Below are 24403 nucleotides of genomic sequence, written 5' to 3' on the forward strand. Positions count from 1 at the left end.
TGGGCTGCCCCCCCCCCCCCGGAGCCCCTCCCCCGGCCCGGCCCTTACGGATGACGTCGTCCCCGAAGCGGTGCTGGGCCAGGTGCTCGAAGAGGGAGGTGAGCACGGGCAGCAGGGCCACGGTGGTGTAGCTGATGTTCTGCGCCACCCCCTTCACCTGGGTGCGCGACTGAGACACCTTCCCCAGCTTCAGGTTCTCCACCATCTTCTCGATGTCCTCCGAGGCGCTCTCGAAGAACGAGCGCAGCCCGGCCTTCACGATCTCCGGCCCCGACTTCATCACCGTCCTGCCGCGGGAACGGCTCAGCCCTGGGCACTGGCGGCTGCCGCGCCTCCCCAGAGCCAGCCGCAGCGCCACCGGGCGGGTCCCTGTACAGCCAGCCCCGCGCCTCCCCAGAGCCAGCCTCAGCGCCACCCGGCGGGTCCCTGTACAGCCAGCCCCGCGCCTCCCCAGAGCCAGCCACAGCGCCACCAGGCGGGTCCCCGTACAGCCAGCCCCGCGCCTCCCCAGAGCCAGCCGCAGCGCCACCAGGCGGGTCCCCGTACAGCCAGCCCCGCGCCTCCCCAGAGCCAGCCGCAGCGCCACCCGGCGGGTCCCTGTACAGCCAGCCCCGCGCCTCCCCAGAGCCAGCCGCAGCGCCACCGGGCGGGTCCCCGTACAGCCAGCCCCGCGCCTCCCCAGAGCCAGCCGCAGCGCCACCCGGCGGGTCCCTGTACAGCCAGCCCCGCGCCTCCCCAGAGCCAGCCGCAGCGCCACCGGGCGGGTCCCTGTACAGCCAGCCCCGCCCCTCCCCAGAGCCAGCCGCAGCGCCACCGGGCGGGTCCCTGTACAGCCAGCCCCGCGCCTCCCCAGAGCCAGCCGCAGCGCCACCGGGCGGGTCCCTGTACAGCCAGCCCCGCGCCTCCCCAGAGCCAGCCGCAGCGCCACCGGGCGGGTCCCTGTACAGCCAGCCCCACCCCTCCCCAGAGCCAGCCGCAGCGCCACCCGGCGGGTCCCTGTACAGCCAGCCCCGCGCCTCCCCAGAGCCAGCCGCAGCGCCACCGGGCGGGTCCCTGTACAGCCAGCCCCGTCCCTCCCCAGAGCCAGCCGCAGCGCCACCGGGCGGGTCCCTGTACAGCCAGCCCCGCGCCTCCCCAGAGCCAGCCGCAGCGCCACCGGGCGGGTCCCTGTACAGCCAGCCCCGCGCCTCCCCAGAGCCAGCCGCAGCGCCACCGGGCGGGTCCCTGTACAGCCAGCCCCGCGCCTCCCCAGAGCCAGCCGCAGCGCCACCCGGCGGGTCCCTGTACAGCCAGCCCCGCGCCTCCCCAGAGCCAGCCTCAGCGCCACCGGGCGGGTCCCTGTACAGCCAGCCCCGTCCCTCCCCAGAGCCAGCCGCAGCGCCACCGGGCGGGTCCCTGTACAGCCAGCCCCGCGCCTCCCCAGAGCCAGCCGCAGCGCCACCGGGCGGGTCCCTGTACAGCCAGCCCCGCGCCTCCCCAGAGCCAGCCGCAGCGCCACCCGGCGGGTCCCTGTACAGCCAGCCCCGCGCCTCCCCAGAGCCAGCCGCAGCGCCACCTGGCGGGTCCCTGTACAGCCAGCCCCGCGCCTCCCCAGAGCCAGCCGCAGCGCCACCGGGCGGGTCCCTGTACAGCCAGCCCCGCGCCTCCCCAGAGCCAGCCGCAGCGCCACCCGGCGGGTCCCTGTACAGCCAGCCCCGCCCCTCCCCAGAGCCAGCCGCAGCGCCACCGGGCGGGTCCCTGTACAGCCAGCCCCGCGCCTCCCCAGAGCCAGCCTCAGCGCCACCGGGCGGGTCTCTGTACAGCCAGCCCCGCGCCTCCCCAGAGCCAGCCGCAGCGCCACCGGGCGGGTCCCCGTGTAACCTGCCTCCACCCCACCGAAAGGGGCCGTGGCCCGTGCTGGGTGAGGGGTCCCTAGTTCTCCCCCACTTGCTTAGCTCCCTCCCCCTCCGCCTCACCCGAGCGGCTCACCTGGCGTCCAGCGAGCGAGCCAGGATGTGCAGGCAGTTCACCACGGCCGTCGCGTCCGTGCCTGGGGGGAGGGACCCGCTCAGGCACCCGGGGGCCTGCTGAGCCGCAGGGCTGGGCCCTGGCAGACGGGGGGCGGGGCAGGGAACAGCCTGGGGGGCAGCGTGGTGCAGGGGGCCCGGGGCCCGCTCTGCTGGGCACTCGCGGGAGCTGGGGGGGCCGGGGGTGACCCCTGCTGGCCGGTGTCTGTAGCACTGCCTGGGGGGGGGGCACGTGGCCAAGCATGGCCGGGGGAGGGGTGTGAGCAAATGGGGTCTGGGGGGAGGGGCAGGGGGGGGTCAGGGGCCTGTGAGCCCCTCCCCCCAGGAGGACGAAGGCTCTGCCCTGGCTCCCGGGGCTGCACCTCTGAGCAGCAATAAACCTGCTCTAGGGCCTGGCTGGGCCGGGGGCAGGGCCGGGGGTCCCGCCGCCCTCACAGGCCGAGACACGGCTTAGGGGGCAGGGAAGGGGGGGGGCAGAGACACGGCTTAGGGGGCAGGGAAGGGGGGGGGCAGAGACACGGCTTAGGGGGCAGGGAAGAGGGGGCAGAGACACAGCTTAGGGGGCAGGGAAGGAGGGGGGCAGAGACACGGCTTAGGGGGCAGGGACAGAAGGGGGCAGAGACACGGCTTAGGGGGCAGGGAAGGAGGGGGGCAGAGACACGGCTTAGGGGGCAGGGAAGGGGGGCAGAGACACGGCTTAGGGGGCAGGGAAGGGGGGGGGCAGAGACACGGCTTAGGGGGCAGGGAAGAGGGGGCAGAGACACAGCTTAGGGGGCAGGGAAGGAGGGGGCAGAGACACGGCTTAGGGGGCAGGGACAGAAGGGGGCAGAGACACGGCTTAGGGGGCAGGGAAGGAGGGGGGCAGAGACACGGCTTAGGGGGCAGGGAAGGAGGGGGCAGAGACACGGCTTAGGGGGCAGGGAAGGAGGGAGGCAGAGACACGGCTTAGGGGGCAGGGAAGGAGGGGGCCAGAGACACGGCTTAGGGGGCAGGGAAGGGGGGGCAGAGACACGGCTTAGGGGGCAGGGACAGAAGGGGGCAGAGACACGGCTTAGGGGGCAGGGAAGGAGGGGGCAGAGACACGGCTTAGGGGGCAGGGAAGGGGGGGCAGGGTAACAGCCTGGGGGCAGGGACGGAAGGGGGCAGAGACACGGCTTAGGGGGCAGGAGAAGGAGGGGGCAGAGACACGGCTTAGGGGGCAGGGGAAGGAGGGGGCAGAGACACGGCTTAGGGGGCAGGGGAAGGAGGGGGCAGAGACACGGCTTAGGGGGCAGGGACAGAAGGGGGCAGAGACACGGCTTAGGGGGCAGGGAAGGAGGGGGCAGAGACACGGCTTAGGGGGCAGGGAAGGGGGGGCAGGGTAACAGCCTGGGGGCAGGGACGGAAGGGGGCAGAGACACGGCTTAGGGGGCAGGAGAAGGAGGGGGCAGAGACACGGCTTAGGGGGCAGGGGAAGGAGGGGGCAGAGACACGGCTTAGGGGGCAGGGGAAGGAGGGGGCAGAGACACGGCTTAGGGGGCAGGGGAAGGACGGGGCAGAGACACGGCTTAGGGGACAGGGGAAGGAGGGGGGCAGAGACACGGCTTAGGGGGCAGGGAAGGAGGGGGCAGAGACACGCTTAGGGGGCAGGGAGACGAGGGCTGGGGGGAGCCCAGGGCAGTCTGGGAGGGGTCTCAGGTGCCCGACATGGGCTTTGGCTCCCCCCAGCCCCCAGCCCAGCCCCACGGCAGGGGCCCTTACCGAAGAGAGAGACCCGGTGCCTGACCAGGGCGGCAAGCTTGCAGAACAGGCTGGAGGGAGAGAGGGGGAGAGAGGAAAGAGTGAAAGAGAGAGACACTGCAGAGAAGGGGCAGAAAGCAGGGAGGGTGGGTGGGTGGGGGCCCCCTCACTCACAGCACTGGGGCACTGTGTGAGCGGCACCCCAGGGCCAGGCCGGCAGGGGCTGCGGGGGGGAGTGAGGGGCACCGGCAGGGCTGGGGGGGCAGGGGCCGTGGGGCACCGGCAGGCCTGGGAGGGGGAGTGAGGGGCACCGGCAGGGCTGGGGGGGCAGGGGCCGTGGGGCACCGGCAGGGCTGGGGGGGGAGTGAGGGGCACCGGCAGGTCTGGGGGGGGAGTGAGGGGCACCGGCAGGCCTGGGGGGGGGGGTGAGGGGCACCGGCAGGGCTGGGGGGGCAGGGGCCGTGGGGCACCGGCAGGCCTGGGGGGGGAGTGAGGGGCACCGGCAGGTCTGGGGGGGCAGGGGCCGTGGGGCACCGGCAGGCCTGGGGGGGGAGTGAGGGGCACCGGCAGGGCTGGGGGGGCAGGGGCCGTGGGGCACCGGCAGGCCTGGGGGGAGTGAGGGGCACCGGCAGGCCTGGGGGGGGGGGGGGGTGAGGGGCACCGGCAGGGCTGGGGGGGCAGGGGCCGTGGGGCACCGGCAGGCCTGGGGGGGGAGTGAGGGGCACCGGCAGGGCTGGGGGGGCAGGGGCCGTGGGGCACCGGCAGGACTGGGGGGGGAGTGAGGGGCACCGGCAGGCCTGGGGGGGGGGTGAGGGGCACCGGCAGGGCTGGGGGGGCAGGGGCCGTGGGGCACCGGCAGGCCTGGGGGGAGTGAGGGGCACCGGCAGGGCTGGGGGGGCAGGGGCCGTGGGGCACCGGCAGGCCTGGGGGGGGAGTGAGGGGCACCGGCAGGCCTGGGGGGGGGGGGTGAGGGGCACCGGCAGGGCTGGGGGGGCAGGGGCCGTGGGGCACCGGCAGGCCTGGGGGGAGTGAGGGGCACCGGCAGGGCTGGGGGGCAGGGGCCGTGGGGCACCGGCAGGCCTGGGGGGGGAGTGAGGGGCACCGGCAATGCCCCACACCGGCAATGCCCAGTCACCATGCAGAGGAGGCCGGGGGGCTGGCCTGCAGCTGGGGGGAGTCTGGCCAGACGCCCGGGGCCGGCCCCACTCACCCGGTGATCATCTCCTTCTCCTTGTTGGAGGCGTGGCCCCCGCTGCCCAGCACCTTGGCGGGCGTGGAGAGGAAGTAGAGGCAGTGGTTGTGGAAGTACTGGTTGATGAGGGGCAGCAGGATCTATGGGGCAGGGAGCCGCGGTTAACGAGGGAGGTTCGGAGATGGGGCGGGAGGGGGAGGGGATCCCGGCTGCCTGGCTCCGTGTTCCAGCGCCGCCCCCCACGCCCCTCGCACCGGAGACCCACGGCACCCGCCTGCCCCAGCTTCCCAGCTCCATGCCAAAGCCCCGCCAGTGCCCCAGGGCCGGGCGGGGCTCAGACCTATGGGCGGGGCCAGCGCCCCAGGGCCGGGTGGGGCTCAGACCCATGGGCGGGGCCAGGGCCCCAGGGCCGGGCGGGGCTCAGACCCATGGGCGGGGCCAGGGCCCCAGGGCCAGGCGGGGCTCAGACCCATGGGCGGGGCCAGGGCCCCAGGGCCGGGCGGGGCTCAGACCCATGGGCGGGGCCAGGGCCCCAGGGCCGGGCGGGGCTCAGACCCATGGGCGGGGCCAGGGCCCCAGGGCCGGGCGGGGCTCAGACCCATGGGCGGGGCCAGGGCCCCAGGGCCGGGCGGGGCTCAGACCTATAGGCGGGGCCAGCGCCCCAGGGCCGGGCGAGGCTCAGACCTATAGGCGGGGCCAGCGCCCCAGGGCCGGGCGGGGCTCAGACCCATGGGCGGGGCCAGCGCCCCAGGGCCGGGCGAGGCTCAGACCTATAGGCGGGGCCAGCGCCCCAGGGCCGGGTGGGGCTCAGACCCATGGGCGGGGCCAGCGCCCCAGGGCCAGGCGGGGCTCAGACCCATGGGCGGGGCCAGCGCCCCAGGGCCAGGCGGGGCTCAGACCCATGGGCGGGGCCAGCGCCCCAGGGCCGGGTGGGGCTCAGACCCATGGGCGGGGCCAGCGCCCCAGGGCCGGGCGGGGCTCAGACCCATGGGCGGGGCCAGCGCCCCAGGGCCGGGCGGGGCTCAGACCCATGGGCGGGGCCAGCGCCCCAGGGCTGGGCGGGGCTTAGACCCATGGGCGGGGCCAGGGCCCCAGGGCCGGGCGAGGCTCAGACCCATGGGCGGGGCCAGGGCCCCAGGGCTGGGCGGGGCTTAGACCCATGGGCGGGGCCAGGGCCCCAGGGCTGGGCGGGGCTCAGACCCATGGGCGGGGCCAGGGCCCCAGGGCCGGGCGAGGCTCAGACCCATGGGCGGGGCCAGCGCCCCAGGGCCGGGCGGGCACACCCCGGGCAGCCTGTCCGGCGCTCCCAAGCCGTGACATCCAGCCGGCTCTAGCGCCCCGGCGTGGCTCAGAAGAGCCGGTGCAGGTTCTGCGGCTCCTCCCTGGGCCGCCGGCTCGCTGGGCACAGAGCGACACACTGACCTTGGCAAAGAACTTGATCTCCTGCTCGTGGGGCGACTTCTCTACCCGCCCGCTGCTCACCACGGCCTCTGCGGGGAGAGCGCGCGTGAGTTCCCGGGGGCCGCGCCCCCTCCGGGCCCTGGGGAGCCGCCGCCAGGAACACGTTGAGGCAACCGGCCCCTGACGTCTCCAAGCCCCCAGGTGTTCTCCCCTGCTCTAACCCCTAGACCCCACTGCCGGCCCAGAACCCAGGTGTTCTCCCCTGCTCTAACCCCTAGACCCCACTGCCGGCCCAGAACCCAGGTGTTCTCCCCTGCTCTAACCCCTAGACCCCACTGCCGGCCCAGAACCCAGGTGTTCTCCCCTGCTCTAACCCCTAGACCCCACTGCCGGCCCAGAACCCAGGTGTTCTCCCCTGCTCTAACCCCTAGACCCCACTGCCGGCCCAGAACCCAGGTGTTCTCCCCTGCTCTAACCCCTAGACCCCACTGCCGGCCCAGAACCCAGGTGTTCTCCCCTGCTCTAACCCCTAGACCCCACTGCCGGCCCAGAACCCAGGTGTTCTCCCCTGCTCTAACCCCTAGACCCCACTGCCGGCCCAGAACCCAGGTGTTCTCCCCTGCTCTAACCCCTAGACCCCACTGCCGGCCCAGAACCCAGGTGTTCTCCCCTGCTCTAACCCCTAGACCCCACTGCTGGCCCAGAACCCAGACGCCTCTGCTCCCGGCCCTTCCACCGATCCCCGGATGTGCCCCCCCGGCCGCGGGGGGCCCTACCCAGGTGGGCGATGAACTCCTGCGAGACGTCCATCCACTTGAGCAGCTGCTGCAGGAAGCCGTAGGCAAAGCGCTTCTCGATGGACGAGGAGTCCAGCTCCATGTCCTTCAGGCCCCTGGGGAGAGCAGGGTCGGGGCTCTGTCTCCCCAGCCACCCCCCCAGGGTGCACAGGGACAGGGACCCCCCCCCAGGATGGCACAGGGACCAGGACCCCCCAGGGTGGCACAGGGACAGAGCCCCCCCCCAGGATGGCACAGGGACCAGGACCCCCCAGGGTGGCACAGGGACAGAGACCCCCCAGAGTGGGACAGGGACCCCCCTGGGGTGCACAGGGACAGGGATCCACCCCCCCCCAGGATGGCACAGGGACCAGGACCCCCCAGGGTGGCACAGGGACGGGGACCCCCCCAGGGTGGCACAGAGGGAGAGGCTGCAGGAGGGAACAGACGGGTGGGGTCAGGGAGGACAGTCCTGTCCCAGGGCACAGGACTCGGGGTGAGCCCCTCGGGGGCGAGCCCGGTCGGGGGGACTGCGGGAGCCACGGGGAGGGCTGGCCCCACGCCCCACCTGGTCACCGCGTAGCCGTTCATCTGCAGGAACTTCAGCAGCTCCTGCGCCTTCTCGCGGTCCCGGGCCTTCTCCTTGGCCGTCAGCGTGTCGTAGGGCACCAGCAGTGGGTGGGAGCCGCCCCCTGCGGAGAGAGGGGTCAGCCGGCCCCCCGCCTGGCCAGTCCCCCAGGCTACCCAGCCCCCCCCCGGACTACCCAGCCCCCTGCTCAGCCCCCCCTGGGCTACCCAGCCCCCCATCTGGCCAACCCCCCTGGGCTAGCCAGCCCCCCACCCAGCCACCAGCCCCCTGCCCAGTCCCCCCTGGGCTACTCAGCCCCCCCGGACTACCCAGCCCCCCTGGGCTACTTGGCCAGCACCCCCCCAGGCTACCCAGCCCCCTGCCGCCCACCCAACCCACACCCAGCCAGGCCCCCCAGGGCTACCCAGCCCGCCCCTGCTCAGCCAGGCCCCCGATATGATATAGAGGCTGAGCCGGCAGCCCCGGGGCTCCGAGGACGGACACACGGACAGCCCGGGGCAGGACGGATGCATGGACAGCCTGGGGCTCCGAGGACGGACACACGGACAGCCCGGGGCAGGACGGACACACGGACAGCCCGGGGCAGGACGGACGCGTGGACAGCCTGGGGCTCCGAGGATGGACACACGGACAGCCCGGGGCAGGACGGACGCACGGACAGCCCGGGGCAGGACGGACACACGGACAGCCCGGGGCAGGACGGACGCACGGACAGCCCGGGGCAGGACGGACGCACGGACAGCCCGGGGCAGGAGGACACACACTCGCCTTTAGCCTCCAGCTCCTGCTTCTTCTTACGCCCCCAGGTGTTGTGATAGTTCTCAGCCAGCTGCTCCGCCATGGCCTGCGGGCAGAGGGGGGCACGTCATCCCCTCGGGGCCTGTGGGGCGCCCCAGCCGTGCCCAGCCAAGCAGCCCCCCGGCCCCGGGCGACCGTCTCACCTGCAGCTCCCGGGACAGCGTCACCAGCGACAGGTCGACGGGCTGGGGGTTGTAGCCGTGACTGGGGTCGTAGGTCGCCTGGGGGAGGGGCTAGAGTTCAGTGGGGCCGTGTGCCCCCCCCGGCAGTTTGTAACAACCTGCCCCACGTCCCTCCTGCCCAATCGCAGCTCCACCCTGGCCACCCCCCATGTGTCATGGCCCCTCTACTGCTCCCACCGGCCGGCAGGGAGTGCCTGCGATTCCCAGCGCCGAGCCTGTGCCGACGCCTGGCTCCCACAGGGCGAGAGGGGCGGCCCTCAGGGCAGAGCCCCCCATAAACCCAGCCCATGGGCCGCTCGTCCTGCTGGGTGGGTGGGCCGGTCCCCCCTCCCCCCACCACGGAGCCGGCTCCCAAGGGCACCACTGAAGGGACCCAGGTGTCCGGGCTCCCCGCCCCCCGCTCTGACCACTAGCCCCCACTGCCCCCCCGAACAGGGACAGAACCCGGCTCCCCGCCCCCGCTCTGACCACTAGCCCCCACTGCCCCCCCGAACAGGGACAGACCCAGGTGTCCGGGTTCCCCGCCCCCGCTCTGACCACTAGCCCCCACTGCCCCCCCGAACAGGGACAGACCCAGGTGTCCGGGCTCCCCGCCCCCGCTCTGACCACTAGCCCCCACTGCCCCCCCGAACAGGGACAGAACCCGGCTCCCCGCCCCCGCTCTGACCACTAGCCCCCACTGCCTCCCCGAACAGGGACAGACCCAGGTGTCCGGGCTCCCCGCCCCCGCTCTGACCGCTAGCCCCCACTGCCCTCCCGAACAGGGACAGAACCCGGCTCCCCGCCCCCGCTCTGACCACTAGCCCCCACTGCCTCCCCGAACAGGGACAGACCCAGGTGTCCGGGCTCCCCGCCCCCGCTCTGACCACTAGCCCCCACTGCCCCCCCGAACAGGGACAGACCCAGGTGTCCGGGCTCCCCGCCCCCGCTCTGACCACTAGCCCCCACTGCCCCCCCGAACAGGGACAGAACCCGGCTCCCCGCCCCCGCTCTGACCACTAGCCCCCACTGCCTCCCCGAACAGGGACAGAACCCAGGTCCCCGCCCCCGCTCTGACCACTAGCCCCCACTGCCTCCCCGAACAGAGACAGAACCCGGCTCCCTGCCCCCGCTCTGACCACTAGTCCCCACTGCCCCCCCGAACAGGGACAGAACCCGGCTCCCTGCCCCCGCTCTGACCACTAGCCCCCACTGCCCCCCCGAACAGGGACAGGGCCCTGAGCCCCCACAAGCGGCGCTGCCTCACTTGGGCCGACTGCGAGATCTTCCGCGTCTTCTTCTTCTCGCTCTTCTCCTCCTCGCCCTCGCCGGGCTTCTCCACCGTCCACTCCCAGGCCATCATGGCTTTGAGGGACTCCTTGATGGGCCAGCGGTAGATCTCCTTGTCCTGCGGGCCAAGCCAGGCGGGTTCGGGGGGAGCCAGACGGGGCCCCCTTGGGGCTGGGGGCCGAGATCTCCCCCGTCTCAGCGGGGCGGGGGGGGGGGGAACCACGGCCGGGGGTACCTTTTCGGAGAAGGTCTTGTAGGGGCGCAGCATGGGGTGCGTCTTGGCCTCCTCGTCGATCGTCTCCCCGAAGGTCCAGTTGTTCTGGATCTGCCGAGGGAGGTGTGATGGGGGGGAGGGAGGTGTGATGGGGGGGGAGGGAGGTGTGATGGGGGGGGCCCTGCTGGTTGCTGCGCTGGGGTGGGCTGTGGGCGACCTCTGCTGGCTGCAGCACGGCCCAGCAGGGCGGGGGCGAGTCATTATGCAAGGGGGGCTCCAAACCTGGCGGACCAGCTACCCCCAGGGAGGGAAACGCCGGCCGGGCTGGGGGCAGGGCTGGAGGAGAGGGAGCTGGGTTTCTGGCTGGGAGCATGCAGGAAGCAGCCTCAGCAAGGGGCTGGGGTTTAGGGGCCCAGGCTCCCCCATCTCCAGGGGCCTGAGGCATCCTAGGCCTGCCCTGGAACCAGATCCCATCTGTGCTGGGCTGTATCCTGGAAAGGCAATAAACCCCCCTGTTCTACCGGCTGGGGGAGTCTGTCCGGGCCATTGCGGGGGTGCAGGAGACGGGGGAACCCCAACGCACCGTCACAGAGGGTCCCAGGTCACGGCCTGGAGGGGGAGGGGAGCAGCGCCGGGGGGCCGGCGGGGGAGGGGAGCAGCGCCGGGGGGGGGCGGCGGGGGAGGGGAGCAGCACCAGAGGGGGCCGGCGGGGGAGGGGAGCAGCACCAGAGGGGGCCGGCGGGGGAGGGGAGCAGCGCCGGGGGGCCGGCGGGGGGAGGGGAGCAGGGCCGGGGGGCCGGCGGGGGAGGGGAGCAGGGCCGGGGGGCCGTACCTTGTCGAAGGCCCACTTCTCGTGCGTGTGCTCGGCGTACTTGTTGATGAAGGTGTCCAGCTTCTCAGGGATGATGACGCTGTGGGGGGAGCAGCGCTCAGGGGGGGGCGCAGCTGCAGCTGGGGCCCCTCTCGGGCACTGGGGGCCAGACTGTTTGGTCCCCCCAAGGGGGAGCCGCTCCGCAGGGCGCTGGGCCAGGACCCCGGAGCTCCAAGGGCAGATGCGCACTGGGGGGCTGGGGTCAGGAGGGGGAGGCCGAGGTTGGGGGGGCTGGGGATGTGGGGGGGCTGGAGGTCAGGGGGGCTGGGGATGAGGAGGGGGAGCAGAGGTCGGGGGGGGTCTGGGGATGAGGAGGGGGAGCAGAGGTCGGGGGGGGGTCTGGGGATGAGGAGGGGGGACCGAGGTCAGGAGGGGGGGCTGGGGACGAGGAGTGGGAAGGCAGGGGTTGGGGGGATGGGGATGGGGGGCCTGGGGATGGGGGGGATGGAGGTCGGGGGGGGGGAGGGTGGGGGGCGGGGAAGGGGGGGGGGGGGGGGAGGGGTCGGGGGGCCTGGGGACGAGGAGTGGGAAGGAAGGGGGGGGGGATCCTGGGGGGGGGGGCGGGATGGGGGGCAGGGGTCGGGGGGCTCCTCACTTGAGGGTCTCGACGGGCCGGGGGTCGAAGTTGCCCTCGGCGTCCACGGAGGCCTTCTTCTCCGTCTTGGAGGAGTAGCTGGCGTCCACGTAGTCGGGGGGCAGGGCCCCAGCGATGGCGCAGAGGCAGGGCATGGCCAGCTTGTACAGCTCCGCGTCGAACTTCTGTGGGGGGGGGTGTCAGCACCTCCCCCCGCCTGCCCCCAGCCTCCCTCCCCTTCCTGCCCCGGTCGCCCCTCCCCCGGCCTGCCCCTCCCCCCGCCTGCCCCCAGCCTGCCCCTCCTCCCCCCCCGCCTGCCCCCAGCCTCCCTCCCCTTCCTGCTCCGATCACCCCTCCCCCGGCCTGCCCCCCCACTCACAGCTGCCCCCGCGCTGCCCCCACCTTGTGAGCCAGGGAGTCGAAGATGCCCCAGAAGAGCTTGCGGGTGAGGTGTAACTCCTCCTCGGAGCTGACGCCGTAGCTGGCCCAGCCGGTGGGCAGGCAGTAGTACTTCCAGCACCGCTCGTAGTGGTTGGTCAGGAGCTGGGGGGCACAGTCACCGGGGGAGGGCAGCCCCCTGCCCTCTGCCAGCACCAGCCCGGGGCAGCCACCGCGCTGGGAGACCCCCCAGAGCCAGCGCCGGCTCGTGCCCCACGGACTATAGGGCGGCTGCACTGTTAGCTGGCCGGCTGTGCCCCGCGAAGGGGGTGCCAGTGCCCCACTGCCCAGCCGGCGAGGGGGGTGCCAGGGCCCCACAGCCCAGCTGGCCCCGCGAGGGGGGTGCCAGGGTCCAGCCGGCCCCGGGAGGGGGGTGCCAGGGTCCAGCCGGCCCCGCGAGGGGGGTGCCAGGGTCCAGCTGGCCCCGCGAGGGGGGTGCCAGGGCCCCACAGCCCAGCCGGCCCCGCGAGGGGGGTGCCAGGGCCAGACAGCCCAGCCGGCCCCGCGAGGGGGGTGCCAGGGTCCAGCCGGCCCCGCGAGGGGGGTGCAAGGGTCCAGCTGGCCCCGCGAGGGGGGTGCCAGGGCCCCACAGCCCAGCCGGCCCCGCGAGGGGGGTGCCAGGGTCCAGCCGGCCCCGCGAGGGGGGTGCCAGGGCCCCACAGCCCAGCCGGCCCCGCGAGGGGGGTGCCAGGGTCCAGCCGGCCCCGCGAGGGGGGTGCCAGGGCCCAGCCGGCCCCGCGAGGGGGGTGCCAGGGCCCCACAGCCCAGCCGGCCCCGCGAGGGGGGTGCCAGGGTCCAGCCGGCCCCGCGAGGGGGGTGCCAGGGCCCCACAGCCCAGCCGGCCCCGCGAGGGGGGTGCCAGGGTCCAGCCGGCCCCGCGAGGGTACAGCCGCTGCTGCACTACACCCGGTCCTACCGCCCTGGCCGTGGCCCCCGCCTGGTGTTCTCCACCTGAGCAAGCCCAGCCACGGCCGCGGCGCCTCCCCTGCCCTCACCTTCAGGGGCATCTTGGCAAACTCGTTGAGGATGGGCACGTCGAAGACCAGCCGGCGCAGCAGGTGCTGCAGCATGGAGGGACGGATGTACCTGGGGGGAGAGGGCGGCTCACAGCAGGCTGCCGGGACACCGGGGGAGAGGTCGTGAACCTGTGGAACCCCCCGCTGCAGGGTTTCCCCAGGCAAATGGCGGGATGTAGTGTGGGACCTGGCGGGTTGCTGTGCTGGGCGGTGGGCTGTGTGACCCCCGCGGGTGGCAGGACAGGGCAGGAGTCACTGTGCAAGGGGCCCTCAGCCTGTCCCACCATATCTCCCAGGGAGAGGGACACGGCAGGGGGGCGGAGTGAGCCCGGGCTGCGGGGGCAGGGCTGGAGGAAATTTGGAGTTTTCTGTCTGGAATCATGGGGAAGGGGCTGGGGTTTAGGGGCCCAGGCTCCCCCATCTCCAGGGGGCCTGAGGCATCCTAGGCCGGCCCTGGAACCAGATCCCATCTGTGCTGGGCTGCATCCCAGAGAAGCGCTAAACCCCCCTGTTCTACCGGCTGGGGGAGTCTGTCCGGGCCACTACGGGGTGCAGGAGGCGGGACCCCCACGCGCCGCCACACAGGGCTTCGCGGGACAAGGACAGTGAGGCTTCAGGGCGGGGTGGAGCAGCGGCTGGGGGCAGATGCCCTGGGAGGCAGGAGATTCTGGGGGGCAGGGAGGCCCTGGGGGGCAGGAGGCTTTGGGGGACAGGAGGCCCTGGGGGGCAGGGAGGCCGGGAGGCCCTGGGGGGCAGGAAGGCCTTGGGGGGCAGGAGGCCCTGGGGGGCAGGAAAGCCTTGGGGGGCTGGAGGCCCTGGGGGGCAGGGAGGCTCTGGGGGGCAGGAGGCTTTGGGGCACAGGAGGTTCTGGGGGGCAGGGAGGCCCTGGGGGCAGGAGGCCCTGGGGGGCAGGGAGGCCGGGAGGCCCTGGGGGGCAGGGAGGCCTTGGGGGGCAGGAGGCCCTGGGGGGCAGGGAGCCCTGGGGGGCCAGAGGCCCTGGGGGGCAGGGAGGCCTGGGGGGCCAGAGGCCCTGGGGGCAGGAGGCCTGACAGCTGCAGGCGCCCCAGGGAGGGTGGGGCTCGTACCGGCACAGCGCCATGAGGCACTCCTCGATGACGTCGCGCTGGGCCTTGGTGAGGGCGCGCCCGCGGGACAGCCGGTACACGGTGTGCAGCATGGAGTCCACCATGATGGCGCGGTGCTCGGTGCCCGCGAAGAGGGGCGCGCACTTGGTGACCAGGGGCAGCACGGCGCAGCACAGGTACCGGTTCAGCGCCAGCGCCATCTCCGTGGTGCTGAACGCCGCCTGGGGGGGCAGGTGGCAGCGCGGGGGGGGCATCGGCGGGGGGATCCCGGCCCCCTGGGCCCACGGCCTGGCCACCCCACAGCTCTGCCCCACGGCCCAGCCCCCAGGAGATCCCGGCCGCCCGCCCCACGGCCCTGCCTAGCCAGCCGCCCGCCCCACGGCCAGGGGGATCCCGGCCGCCCACCCCACGGCCCAGTGTCCAGGCAAATCCCGGCCAACTGCCCCACGGCCCTGCCCCACTGCGGGGAGATCCGCCCCACGGCCCAGCCCCCAGGGGATCCCCGCCGGCCGCCCCACGGCCCAGCCCCCAGGGGATCCCCGCCGGCCGCCCCACGGCCCAGCCCCCAGGGGATCCCCGCCGGCCGCCCCACGGCCTGCCCCACTCACGGTGTCGAGCGAGGCGGCAGCCCGCATGTCGGGCAGGAAGCCGACCTCCAGCACGTGCAGCAGGAAGTCCTGGCTCTCGATGCCGTAGACACGGTCCAGGAACAGCACCATGGGCGCCTTGTGATCCGGCGCGAAGCCGGCCGACATGCGCGGCTCCACCACGGTCCCGTCTGCGGGCGCACGGACGGGTCGCAGCTGCTCCGCCAGGGCCCCCCGTCGGGCCGGGACCCCGAGAATCCCTGAGCCATCAGGCCGGGCCCCCCCAGCCGGAAGGGAGCCAGCGCCCCACGTCCCGTTCCCGCCCCAGAGACAGCCAGCCCCCTGGCCCCCCACCCAGCCCCCTGGAGAAGGCCCCGGCCCCCCTGACCAGCCCCCGGGGAAGGCCCCGGGACCCCCACCCAGCCCCCCGGGGAAGGCCCCGGCCCCCCTGACCAGCCCCCGGGGAAGGCCCCGGGACCCCCACCCAGCCCCCTGGAGAAGGCCCCGGCCCCCCTGACCAGCCCCCCGGGGAAGGCCCCGGGCCTCCGACCAGCCCCCAGGGAAGGTCCCGGCCCCAGCCTCCCTGACCAGCCCCCTGGGGAAGGCCCCGGGCCCCCCGCCCAGCCCCCAGGGAAGGCCCCAGCCCCCAGGGAAGGCCCCAGCCCCCGGGGAAGGCCCCGGCCCCCCTGACCAGCCCCCCAGGGAAGGTCCTGGCCCCGGCCCCCCCGCACAGTCCCCTGGGGAAGGCCGCTGCCCCCCCGACCAGCCCCCCGGGGAAGGCCCCGGCCCCCCTGCCCAGCCCCCAGGGAAGGCCCCGGCCCCCCTGCCCAGCCCCCCGGGGAAGGCCGGCTCGTACCCTTGCCGAAGGCTGGGATTTGCAGCGGGAGGCTGATGACGCCGACCAGGTCGTCCAGGGGCACCAGGGAGCGCAGGATGGCCCGGATCCGCAGCGCCTCCCCCTTCCCGGCCTGAATCAGCTGCAGGGAGAGCGCAGGTGTCACCCGCCGGCCGTGGCCCCCCCCGCCCTCCCCCCCCCCCCCGCCCGGCCCTTACGTGCATCTCGGGGGCGCAGCGCCCCAGCAGGTCGATCAGCGCCGCGTAGAAGGACATGATGGCGTTGCCCAGGTGCACCCGGTTCTCCTCGTGCACCTCCTCCCCCCCGAACCTGTGGGGCGCAGAGAGCGCGAGTGAGGGGCGGGATCCTGCGGCCCCCAGCCAGGCAGGGAGGGTGGGCGCGGGCCTGGCACACGGGGGAGGGAACACGCAGGTGGGTGACTTAGGGGGCTGTGGGGGAGGGCAGCGTGTGGGGCATTGGTGCGAGCGTGGAAAGCACTGGTGGATCTCGCACGGCGCTGAGCAGGGCAGCACGCAGGGACCGGGGGCTCTGGCTCCGGGGCAGGGCGTCCGTCCTGGTGCCTGGCAAATGTGTTGGGCGAGGAGAGGGCCCACTCAGCCCGTGCACACGCACCCTGGCACAGGTGCACACGCGTGGCCCATGTGCTCGCACACGCTGCCTGGGTGTGCCCCACGCACACGCAGTGCACATGACGAAGCGCGTGTGCGTGTGCAAACGTCCCGCGCACCAACACCCCTCTCAGAACACATGGCGTCCGCCCCCGTGCATGCACCCACGCGGCACGATGCGCACCACCACCCCGGCCCACGTGCACCGCGCCCACACGCACAGCTCCCGCCGCCGGTCCTTCTTGACCGTGGGGCCATCCCGGGCCGGGTCCTCCGAGATCTTGATGGCCTCCTCGATGGCAGCCAGCAGCCCGCTGCCGCCCTCCCCGCGCAGGGCCGGCCCGAAGCACTCGGGCCGCCGGATCAGCAAGCGCACCACCACGTTGGCGTTCTCCTCCACGCTCTCGCCTGCGGGGGCGGCGCGTCAGGCCAAGGCGGGCGCACGGGGACCAGTGGTGGGGGCTGGCACCTTCTGGGACTCTTCCGTCCGAGACCGGCTCCCTAGCAAGGGGCTCGCTCCCGCCCTGCTGCCCGCCTGCTCCCCGCTCGCTTCCCCGCCTGCTCCCCGCCTGCTCCCCGCTCGCTTCCCCGCCTGCTCCGGCCTGCTCCCCCGCTCGATTCCCCGCCTGCTCCCCGCTCGCTTCCCCGCCTGCTCCGGCCTGCTCCCCCGCTCGATTCCCCGCCTGCTCCCCGCTCGCTTCCCCGCCTGCTCCCTGCTCGCTTCCCCGCCTGCTCCCCGCCTGCTCCCCGCTCGCTTCCCCGCCTGCTCCGGCCTGCTCCCCCGCTTGATTCCCTGCCTGCTCCCGCTCGCTTCCCCGCCTGCTCCGGCCTGCTCCCCCGCTCGATTCCCTGCCTGCTCCCAGCTCGCTTCCCCGCCTGCTCCGGCCTGCTCCCCGCTCGCTTCCCTGCCTGCTCCCAGCTCGCTTCCCCGCCTGCTCCCCGCTCGCTTCCCTGCCTGCTCCAGCCTGCTCCCCGCTCGCTTCCCCGCCTGCTCCCCGCTCGCTTCCCTGCCTGCTCCGGCCTGCTCCCCGCTCGCTTCCCCGCCTGCTCCCCGCTCGCTTCCCCGCCTGCTCCGGCCTGCTCCCCCGCTCGATTCCCCGCCTGCTCCCCGCTCGCTTCCCCGCCTGCTCCCTGCTCGCTTCCCCGCCTGCTCCAGCCTGCTCCCCGCTTGCTTCCCTGTCTGCTCCCCACCTGCTCCCGGTCAGCTCCGGCCTGCTCCCACCCTGCTCCGGCTCCTGCTCTGGGCCTGCTCCCCCGCTTGCTTCCCCGCCTGCTCCAGCACCTGCTCCCACCTGCCTCCTTCCCCCGCTGGGGGGTCTGTGCACCACAAAACGCTCTGCACTGACCTGGGTTATAACCTCTCCCGTGTAAGGGAGGCTGGGGGGGCACAGGGAGCACTGGGGTGTGTGAGGGAGGTGGGGGGATGGGTTATAACCTCTCCCCTGTGTAAGGGGGCTGGGGGCCACAGGGATGTCTAAGGGGAGGTGGGGGATGGGTTATAACCTCTCCCCTGTGTGAGGGGGGCTGGGGGGCACAGGGATGTCTGAGGGGAGGGGGGGATGGGTTATAACCTCTCCCCTGTGTGAGGGGGCTGGGGGCCACAGGGATGTCTGAGGGGAGGGGGGGATGGGTTATAACCTCTCCCCTGTGTGAGGGGGCTGGGGGGGGGCACAGGGAGCACTGGGGTGTGTGAGGGGAGGTGGGGGATGGGTTATAACCTCTCCCCTGTGTGAGGGGGGCTGGGGGGGGCACAGGGAGCACTGGGGTGTCTGAGGGGAGGTGGGGGATGGGTTATAACCTCTCCCCTGTGTGAGGGGGGCTGGGGGGCACAGGGAGCACTGGGGTGTCTGAGGGGAGGTGGGGGATGGGTTATAACCTCTCCCCTGTGTGAGGGGGGCTGGGGGGGGCACAGGGAGCACTGGGGTGTCTGAGGGGAGGTGGGGGATGGGTTATAACCTCTCCCCTGTGTGAGGGGGGCTGGGGGGGGCACAGGGAGCACTGGGGTGTGTGAGGGGAGGTGGGGGGATGGGTTAGAACCTCTCCCCTGTGTGAGGGGGGCTGGGGGGGGCACAGGGAGCACTGGGGTGTCTGAGGGGAGGTGGGGGGATGGGTTAGAACCTCTCCCCTGTGTGAGGGGGGCTGGGGGGGCACAGGGAGCACTGGGGTGTCTGAGGGAGGTGGGGGTGACTTCTTATGGCCAGTGTGGGGAGCAGATGTGCTCAGTGTGGCTGGCCTGGTGCCCTATAGAGCAGGACCCCCAGGCTGGGGCAGGGGCTGGCTCTGAGCCAGTCGCCCTGGGGTGCCCCTCCCAGCCCCCCCGGCTCACCGTTGACGAAGACGGCGAAGCGCAGGAAGTCCAGGTAGCGCTCGCCCCCGCAGGGGTTCCAGCCGATGTCGGGGTACCCCTTGGACAGCAGCATGGGGCAGCTCTGCAGGCCACAGCCGGCCAGGTACGTCACCACCTGGGGGCAGAGCACGCAGACCATGGGGCTCCGGGAGGGGCCAGGAGCGGGGGGACCGATGCCCACCTACCCCAGCGGCGGATCTGGCTCCAAACATCCCCCCCCCCCGCCAGCCTGCCCCTCCCCCGCCCTGCCCCCCGCCCCCCACCTTCTCCAGGTCCTGCTCCTGCAGCGCCAGGGCCAGCTCGTTGTTGTCGATGACGGAGGCGGCGGCCACGTCCAGGGGGGTGGATCCCCGCATGCCTAGGGGAGAAGGGGGTTAGTGCCCGGGGCGGGGCAGCGTGCGAGGTGTTTGCACGCGCGTGTCACACCGCCCCGCTCACCCAGCCCGATGCTGCTGTTCTCCAGCAGGTAGCTCAGGTGGTCGAACATGGAGCGCTGGTTCTGGCGGCTGATGCGGCAGAAGTAGCACAGGAAGCGGCAGCAGTTGGTGACCATCTTGGGGAAGCGAATCTCCTGGGGGGGCACAGGGTGTTGGAGGGGCCGGGTCTCGCTCCCCCCCCCCCCCCCGAGCCTGCAGCAGCCTCCTCTCGGCGTCACCCTGCAACCTGCACAGGGGTACGAGAGCCCGCGCCCCGGGTACGTCCACACGACAGCGCCGACGCGGTTAGCGCATTCCAGCGAGCGCGTCGAGACCTGCCAGCGAGCCGGGGCTAGGGCCGGCAGGGAGCCGCTTAGGACAGAGTGTGGGGCTGCTGCCTCAGGCTAGCCGACCCCCACCCCGGACAGACCGTTCTCAGGGCTCCCCGCTTGCTTTCTGCCTCGCTGAGGGACAGCAAAGCAGTCCTGGCTCGGAGTGCCCTGAGTGCCCGCACTCGGCACGTCACAGCGCTCGGCCATCAGCCCGGCTGCACTTGCCGCAGGCTGCCATCCGGGGGGGTCAGTCGGGGGGTGTCAGGATCCAGGAGACCCTGCAGGAGAGCTTCCACCCCCAGGAGCCCGCAGAGCCACCCCAGTCCTCCCCATCGGGGGCTCGAGCCCCATCCCTCCCTCACCTCCTTCCACTTACCCTTCCCTGGCCCCCCTTCCTGATGTAAAAAATAAAGGACACGTGTGTTCAAAAATAGAAACTCTCTTTATTTAACAAAACTGGGGGGGGATTAACCTCTGGGGAGACTGGGAAAAGGAGGTGGGAGAGGGGAGGGGGAAACAAGGGAGGAGGGAGCTGGAAGGGGAAGCCAGGGGAAGGAGGAGGCGGGGAAGTATCAAACTATGGGACGCCATATCTTCAGTACTGTGTACAGACGTGGTCTCCTCACCCCAGAAAAGATTTTGGCCTCAGAAAGGGTTCAGAAAAGGGCAACTACAATGATCAGGGGTTTGGAACGGGTCGCATATGAGGAGAGGCTAAAGAGACTGGGACTTTTCAGCTTAGAAAAGAGGAGACTGAGGGGGGATATGATAGAGGTCTATAAAATCATGAGTAGTGTGGGGAGGGCTGATACAGAAAAGTTATTTATTAGTTCCCTAAATAGAAGAACTAGAGGACACCAAATGAAATTAATGGGGAGCAGGTTTAAAACTAATAAAAGAAAGTTCTTCACACAGCGCACAGTCAACCTGTGGAACTCCTTGCTGCAGGAGGCTGTGAAGGCTAGGACTAGAACAGGGTTTAAAGAGAAGTTAGATACATTCATGGAGGTTGGGTCCATGGAGTGCTATTAGCCAGGGGGTAGGAATGGTGTCCCTGGCCTCTGTTTGTGGAAGGCGGGAGAGGGATAGCACCAGACAAATGGCTTGGTCATTGTCTTCGGTCCATCCCCTCCAGGGTCCCTAGGGTTGGCCGCTGTCGGCAGACAGGCTACTGGGCTAGATGGACCTTTGGTCTGACCCAGTCTGGCCGTTCTTATGTTCTAAGCTCAGGGCTCAGGGTCGGGGGTCTCACTGGACCAACTTGATTTTCATGCAAACCTGCTCCTGGGTTCGCATGTGGCCTTTGGTGGCCAGGCTGGCAGCTCTCCTGCCATAGATGGCCACAGTCCTGTGCCTAGTGCAGAGGTCCTGGGCGTTGGAGGCCTCCCCCCAAACCTGGATGGGTCTGTCTACACTACCCTGCTAGTGCTCACTAGGGGGTAATGTATGCATACCAAACGTGCAAATGAAGCCCGGGATTTGAATTTCCCGGGCTTCAATTGCATAAACTGGGCACCGCCATTTTGAAATGCCGGCTTGTTCGAACCCCGTGCCGCGCGTAGCCGAGGCGTAGATAGTGCGGAATGGCTTCCTCGTTCCAACTATCTAGCCCGTGCCGCGCGTAGCCGAGGCGTAGATAGTGCGGAATGGCTTCCTCGTTCCAACTATCTAGCCCGTGCCGCGCGTAGCCGAGGCGTAGATAGTGCGGAATGGCTTCCTCGTTCCAACTATCTAGCCCGTGCCGCGCGTAGCCGAGGCGTAGATAGTGCGGAATGGCTTCCTCGTTCCAACTATCTAGCCCGTGCCGCGCGTAGCCGAGGCGTAGATAGTGCGGAATGGCTTCCTCGTTCCAACTATCTAGCCCGTGCCGCGCGTAGCCGAGGCGTAGATAGTGCGGAATGGCTTCCTCGTTCCAACTATCTAGCCCGTGCCGCGCGTAGCCGAGGCGTAGATAGTGCGGAATGGCTTCCTCGTTCCAACTATCTAGCCCGTGCCGCGCGTAGCCGAGGCGTAGATAGTGCGGAATGGCTTCCTCGTTCCAACTATCTAGCCCGTGCCGCGCGTAGCCGAGGCGTAGATAGTGCGGAATGGCTTCCTCGTTCCAACTATCTAGCCCGTGCCGCGCGTAGCCGAGGCGTAGATAGTGCGGAATGGCTTCCTCGTTCCAACTATCTAGCCCGTGCCGCGCGTAGCCGAGGCGTAGATAGTGCGGAATGGCTTCCTCGTTCCAACTATCTAGCCCGTGCCGCGCGTAGCCGAGGCGTAGATAGTGCGGAATGGCTTCCTCGTTCCAACTATCTAGCCCGTGCCGCGCGTAGCCGAGGCGTAGATAGTGCGGAATGGCTTCCTCGTTCCAACTATCTAGCCCGTGCCGCGCGTAGCCGAGGCGTAGATAGTGCGGAATGGCTTCCTCGTTCCAACTATCTAGCCCGTGCCGCGCGTAGCCGAGGCGTAGATAGTGCGGAATGGCTTCCTCGTTCCAACTATCTAGCCCGTGCCGCGCGTAGCCGAGGCGTAGATAGTGCGGAATGGCTTCCTCGTTCCAACTATCTAGCCCGTGCCGCGCGTAGCCGAGGCGTAGATAGTGCGGAATGGCTTCCTCGTTCCAACTATCTAGCCCGTGCCGCGCGTAGCCGAGGCGTAGATAGTGCGGAATGGCTTCCTCGTTCCAACTATCTAGCCCGTGCCGCGCGTAGCCGAGGCGTAGATAGTGCGGAATGGCTTCCTCGTTCCAACTATCTAGCCCGTGCCGCGCGTAGCCGAGGCGTAGATAGTGCGGAATGGCTTCCTCGTTCCAACTATCTAGCCCGTGCCGCGCGTAGCCGAGGCGTAGATAGTGCGGAATGGCTTCCTCGTTCCAACTATCTAGCCCGTGCCGCGCGTAGCCGAGGCGTAGATAGTGCGGAATGGCTTCCTCGTTCCAACTATCTAGCCCGTGCCGCGCGTAGCCGAGGCGTAGATAGTGCGGAATGGCTTCCTCGTTCCAACTATCTAGCCCGTGCCGCGCGTAGCCGAGGCGTAGATAGTGCGGAATGGCTTCCTCGTTCCAACTATCTAGCCCGTGCCGCGCGTAGCCGAGGCGTAGATAGTGCGGAATGGCTTCCTCGTTCCAACTATCTAGCCCGTGCCGCGCGTAGCCGAGGCGTAGATAGTGCGGAATGGCTTCCTCGTTCCAACTATCTAGCCCGTGCCGCGCGTAGCCGAGGCGTAGATAGTGCGGAATGGCTTCCTCGTTCCAACTATCTAGCCCGTGCCGCGCGTAGCCGAGGCGTAGATAGTGCGGAATGGCTTCCTCGTTCCAACTATCTAGCCCGTGCCGCGCGTAGCCGAGGCGTAGATAGTGCGGAATGGCTTCCTCGTTCCAACTATCTAGCCCGTGCCGCGCGTAGCCGAGGCGTAGATAGTGCGGAATGGCTTCCTCGTTCCAACTATCTAGCCCGTGCCGCGCGTAGCCGAGGCGTAGATAGTGCGGAATGGCTTCCTCGTTCCAACTATCTAGCCCGTGCCGCGCGTAGCCGAGGCGTAGATAGTGCGGAATGGCTTCCTCGTTCCAACTATCTAGCCCGTGCCGCGCGTAGCCGAGGCGTAGATAGTGCGGAATGGCTTCCTCGTTCCAACTATCTAGCCCGTGCCGCGCGTAGCCGAGGCGTAGATAGTGCGGAATGGCTTCCTCGTTCCAACTATCTAGCCCGTGCCGCGCGTAGCCGAGGCGTAGATAGTGCGGAATGGCTTCCTCGTTCCAACTATCTAGCCCGTGCCGCGCGTAGCCGAGGCGTAGATAGTGCGGAATGGCTTCCTCGTTCCAACTATCTAGCCCGTGCCGCGCGTAGCCGAGGCGTAGATAGTGCGGAATGGCTTCCTCGTTCCAACTATCTAGCCCGTGCCGCGCGTAGCCGAGGCGTAGATAGTGCGGAATGGCTTCCTCGTTCCAACTATCTAGCCCGTGCCGCGCGTAGCCGAGGCGTAGATAGTGCGGAATGGCTTCCTCGTTCCAACTATCTAGCCCGTGCCGCGCGTAGCCGAGGCGTAGATAGTGCGGAATGGCTTCCTCGTTCCAACTATCTAGCCCGTGCCGCGCGTAGCCGAGGCGTAGATAGTGCGGAATGGCTTCCTCGTTCCAACTATCTAGCCCGTGCCGCGCGTAGCCGAGGCGTAGATAGTGCGGAATGGCTTCCTCGTTCCAACTATCTAGCCCGTGCCGCGCGTAGCCGAGGCGTCGATAGTGCGGAATGGCTTCCTCGTTCCAACTATCTAGCCCGTGCCGCGCGTAGCCGAGGCGTCGATAGTGCGGAATGGCTTCCTCGTTCCAACTATCTAGCCCGTGCCGCGCGTAGCCGAGGCGTCGATAGTGCGGAATGGCTTCCTCGTTCCAACTATCTAGCCCGTGCCGCGCGTAGCCGAGGCGTCGATAGTGCGGAATGGCTTCCTCGTTCCAACTATCTAGCCCGTGCCGCGCGTAGCCGAGGCGTCGATAGTGCGGAATGGCTTCCTCGTTCCAACTATCTAGCCCGTGCCGCGCGTAGCCGAGGCGTCGATAGTGCGGAATGGCTTCCTCGTTCCAACTATCTAGCCCGTGCCGCGCGTAGCCGAGGCGTCGATAGTGCGGAATGGCTTCCTCGTTCCAACTATCTAGCCCGTGCCGCGCGTAGCCGAGGCGTCGATAGTGCGGAATGGCTTCCTCGTTCCAACTATCTAGCCCGTGCCGCGCGTAGCCGAGGCGTCGATAGTGCGGAATGGCTTCCTCGTTCCAACTATCTAGCCCGTGCCGCGCGTAGCCGAGGCGTCGATAGTGCGGAATGGCTTCCTCGTTCCAACTATCTAGCCCGTGCCGCGCGTAGCCGAGGCGTCGATAGTGCGGAATGGCTTCCTCGTTCCAACTATCTAGCCCGTGCCGCGCGTAGCCGAGGCGTCGATAGTGCGGAATGGCTTCCTCGTTCCAACTATCTAGCCCGTGCCGCGCGTAGCCGAGGCGTAGATAGTGCGGAATGGCTTCCTCGTTCCAACTATCTAGCCCGTGCCGCGCGTAGCCGAGGCGTAGATAGTGCGGAATGGCTTCCTCGTTCCAACTATCTAGCCCGTGCCGCGCGTAGCCGAGGCGTAGATAGTGCGGAATGGCTTCCTCGTTCC

At 70.7% G+C, this 24403-nt stretch overlaps 1 protein-coding gene across 12 annotated transcripts in view; it reads right to left on the minus strand.

Annotated features, from left to right (window-relative positions):
- The window catches only part of RYR1 (ryanodine receptor 1), a 154298-nt gene that overhangs the window by 63845 nt on the left and 66050 nt on the right, over positions 1–24403 (minus strand). For all 12 annotated transcript variants that reach the window (XM_089769837.1, XM_089769842.1, XM_089769833.1 and 9 more), the window contains 23 exons: positions 18967–19099; positions 18792–18886; positions 18508–18643; positions 16403–16589; positions 15771–15882; positions 15574–15694; positions 14739–14908; positions 14131–14351; positions 13025–13115; positions 11994–12134; positions 11613–11776; positions 10979–11057; positions 10168–10257; positions 9910–10050; positions 8625–8702; positions 8452–8527; positions 7663–7786; positions 7095–7210; positions 6340–6407; positions 4936–5057; positions 3747–3796; positions 1969–2029; positions 49–287 (listed from right to left, as the gene is read on the minus strand). In XM_089769837.1, the coding sequence (XP_089625963.1) occupies positions 49–287; positions 1969–2029; positions 3747–3796; positions 4936–5057; positions 6340–6407; positions 7095–7210; positions 7663–7786; positions 8452–8527; positions 8625–8702; positions 9910–10050; positions 10168–10257; positions 10979–11057; positions 11613–11776; positions 11994–12134; positions 13025–13115; positions 14131–14351; positions 14739–14908; positions 15574–15694; positions 15771–15882; positions 16403–16589; positions 18508–18643; positions 18792–18886; positions 18967–19099 (2815 nt within the window). The remainder of the gene's footprint in view (positions 1–48; positions 288–1968; positions 2030–3746; positions 3797–4935; positions 5058–6339; positions 6408–7094; positions 7211–7662; positions 7787–8451; positions 8528–8624; positions 8703–9909; positions 10051–10167; positions 10258–10978; positions 11058–11612; positions 11777–11993; positions 12135–13024; positions 13116–14130; positions 14352–14738; positions 14909–15573; positions 15695–15770; positions 15883–16402; positions 16590–18507; positions 18644–18791; positions 18887–18966; positions 19100–24403) is intronic.

This window comes from Pelodiscus sinensis, chromosome 18 (assembly GCF_052426305.1).
Source record: "Pelodiscus sinensis isolate ZL-2025 chromosome 18, ASM5242630v1, whole genome shotgun sequence".
NCBI lineage: Eukaryota > Metazoa > Chordata > Testudines > Trionychidae > Pelodiscus > Pelodiscus sinensis.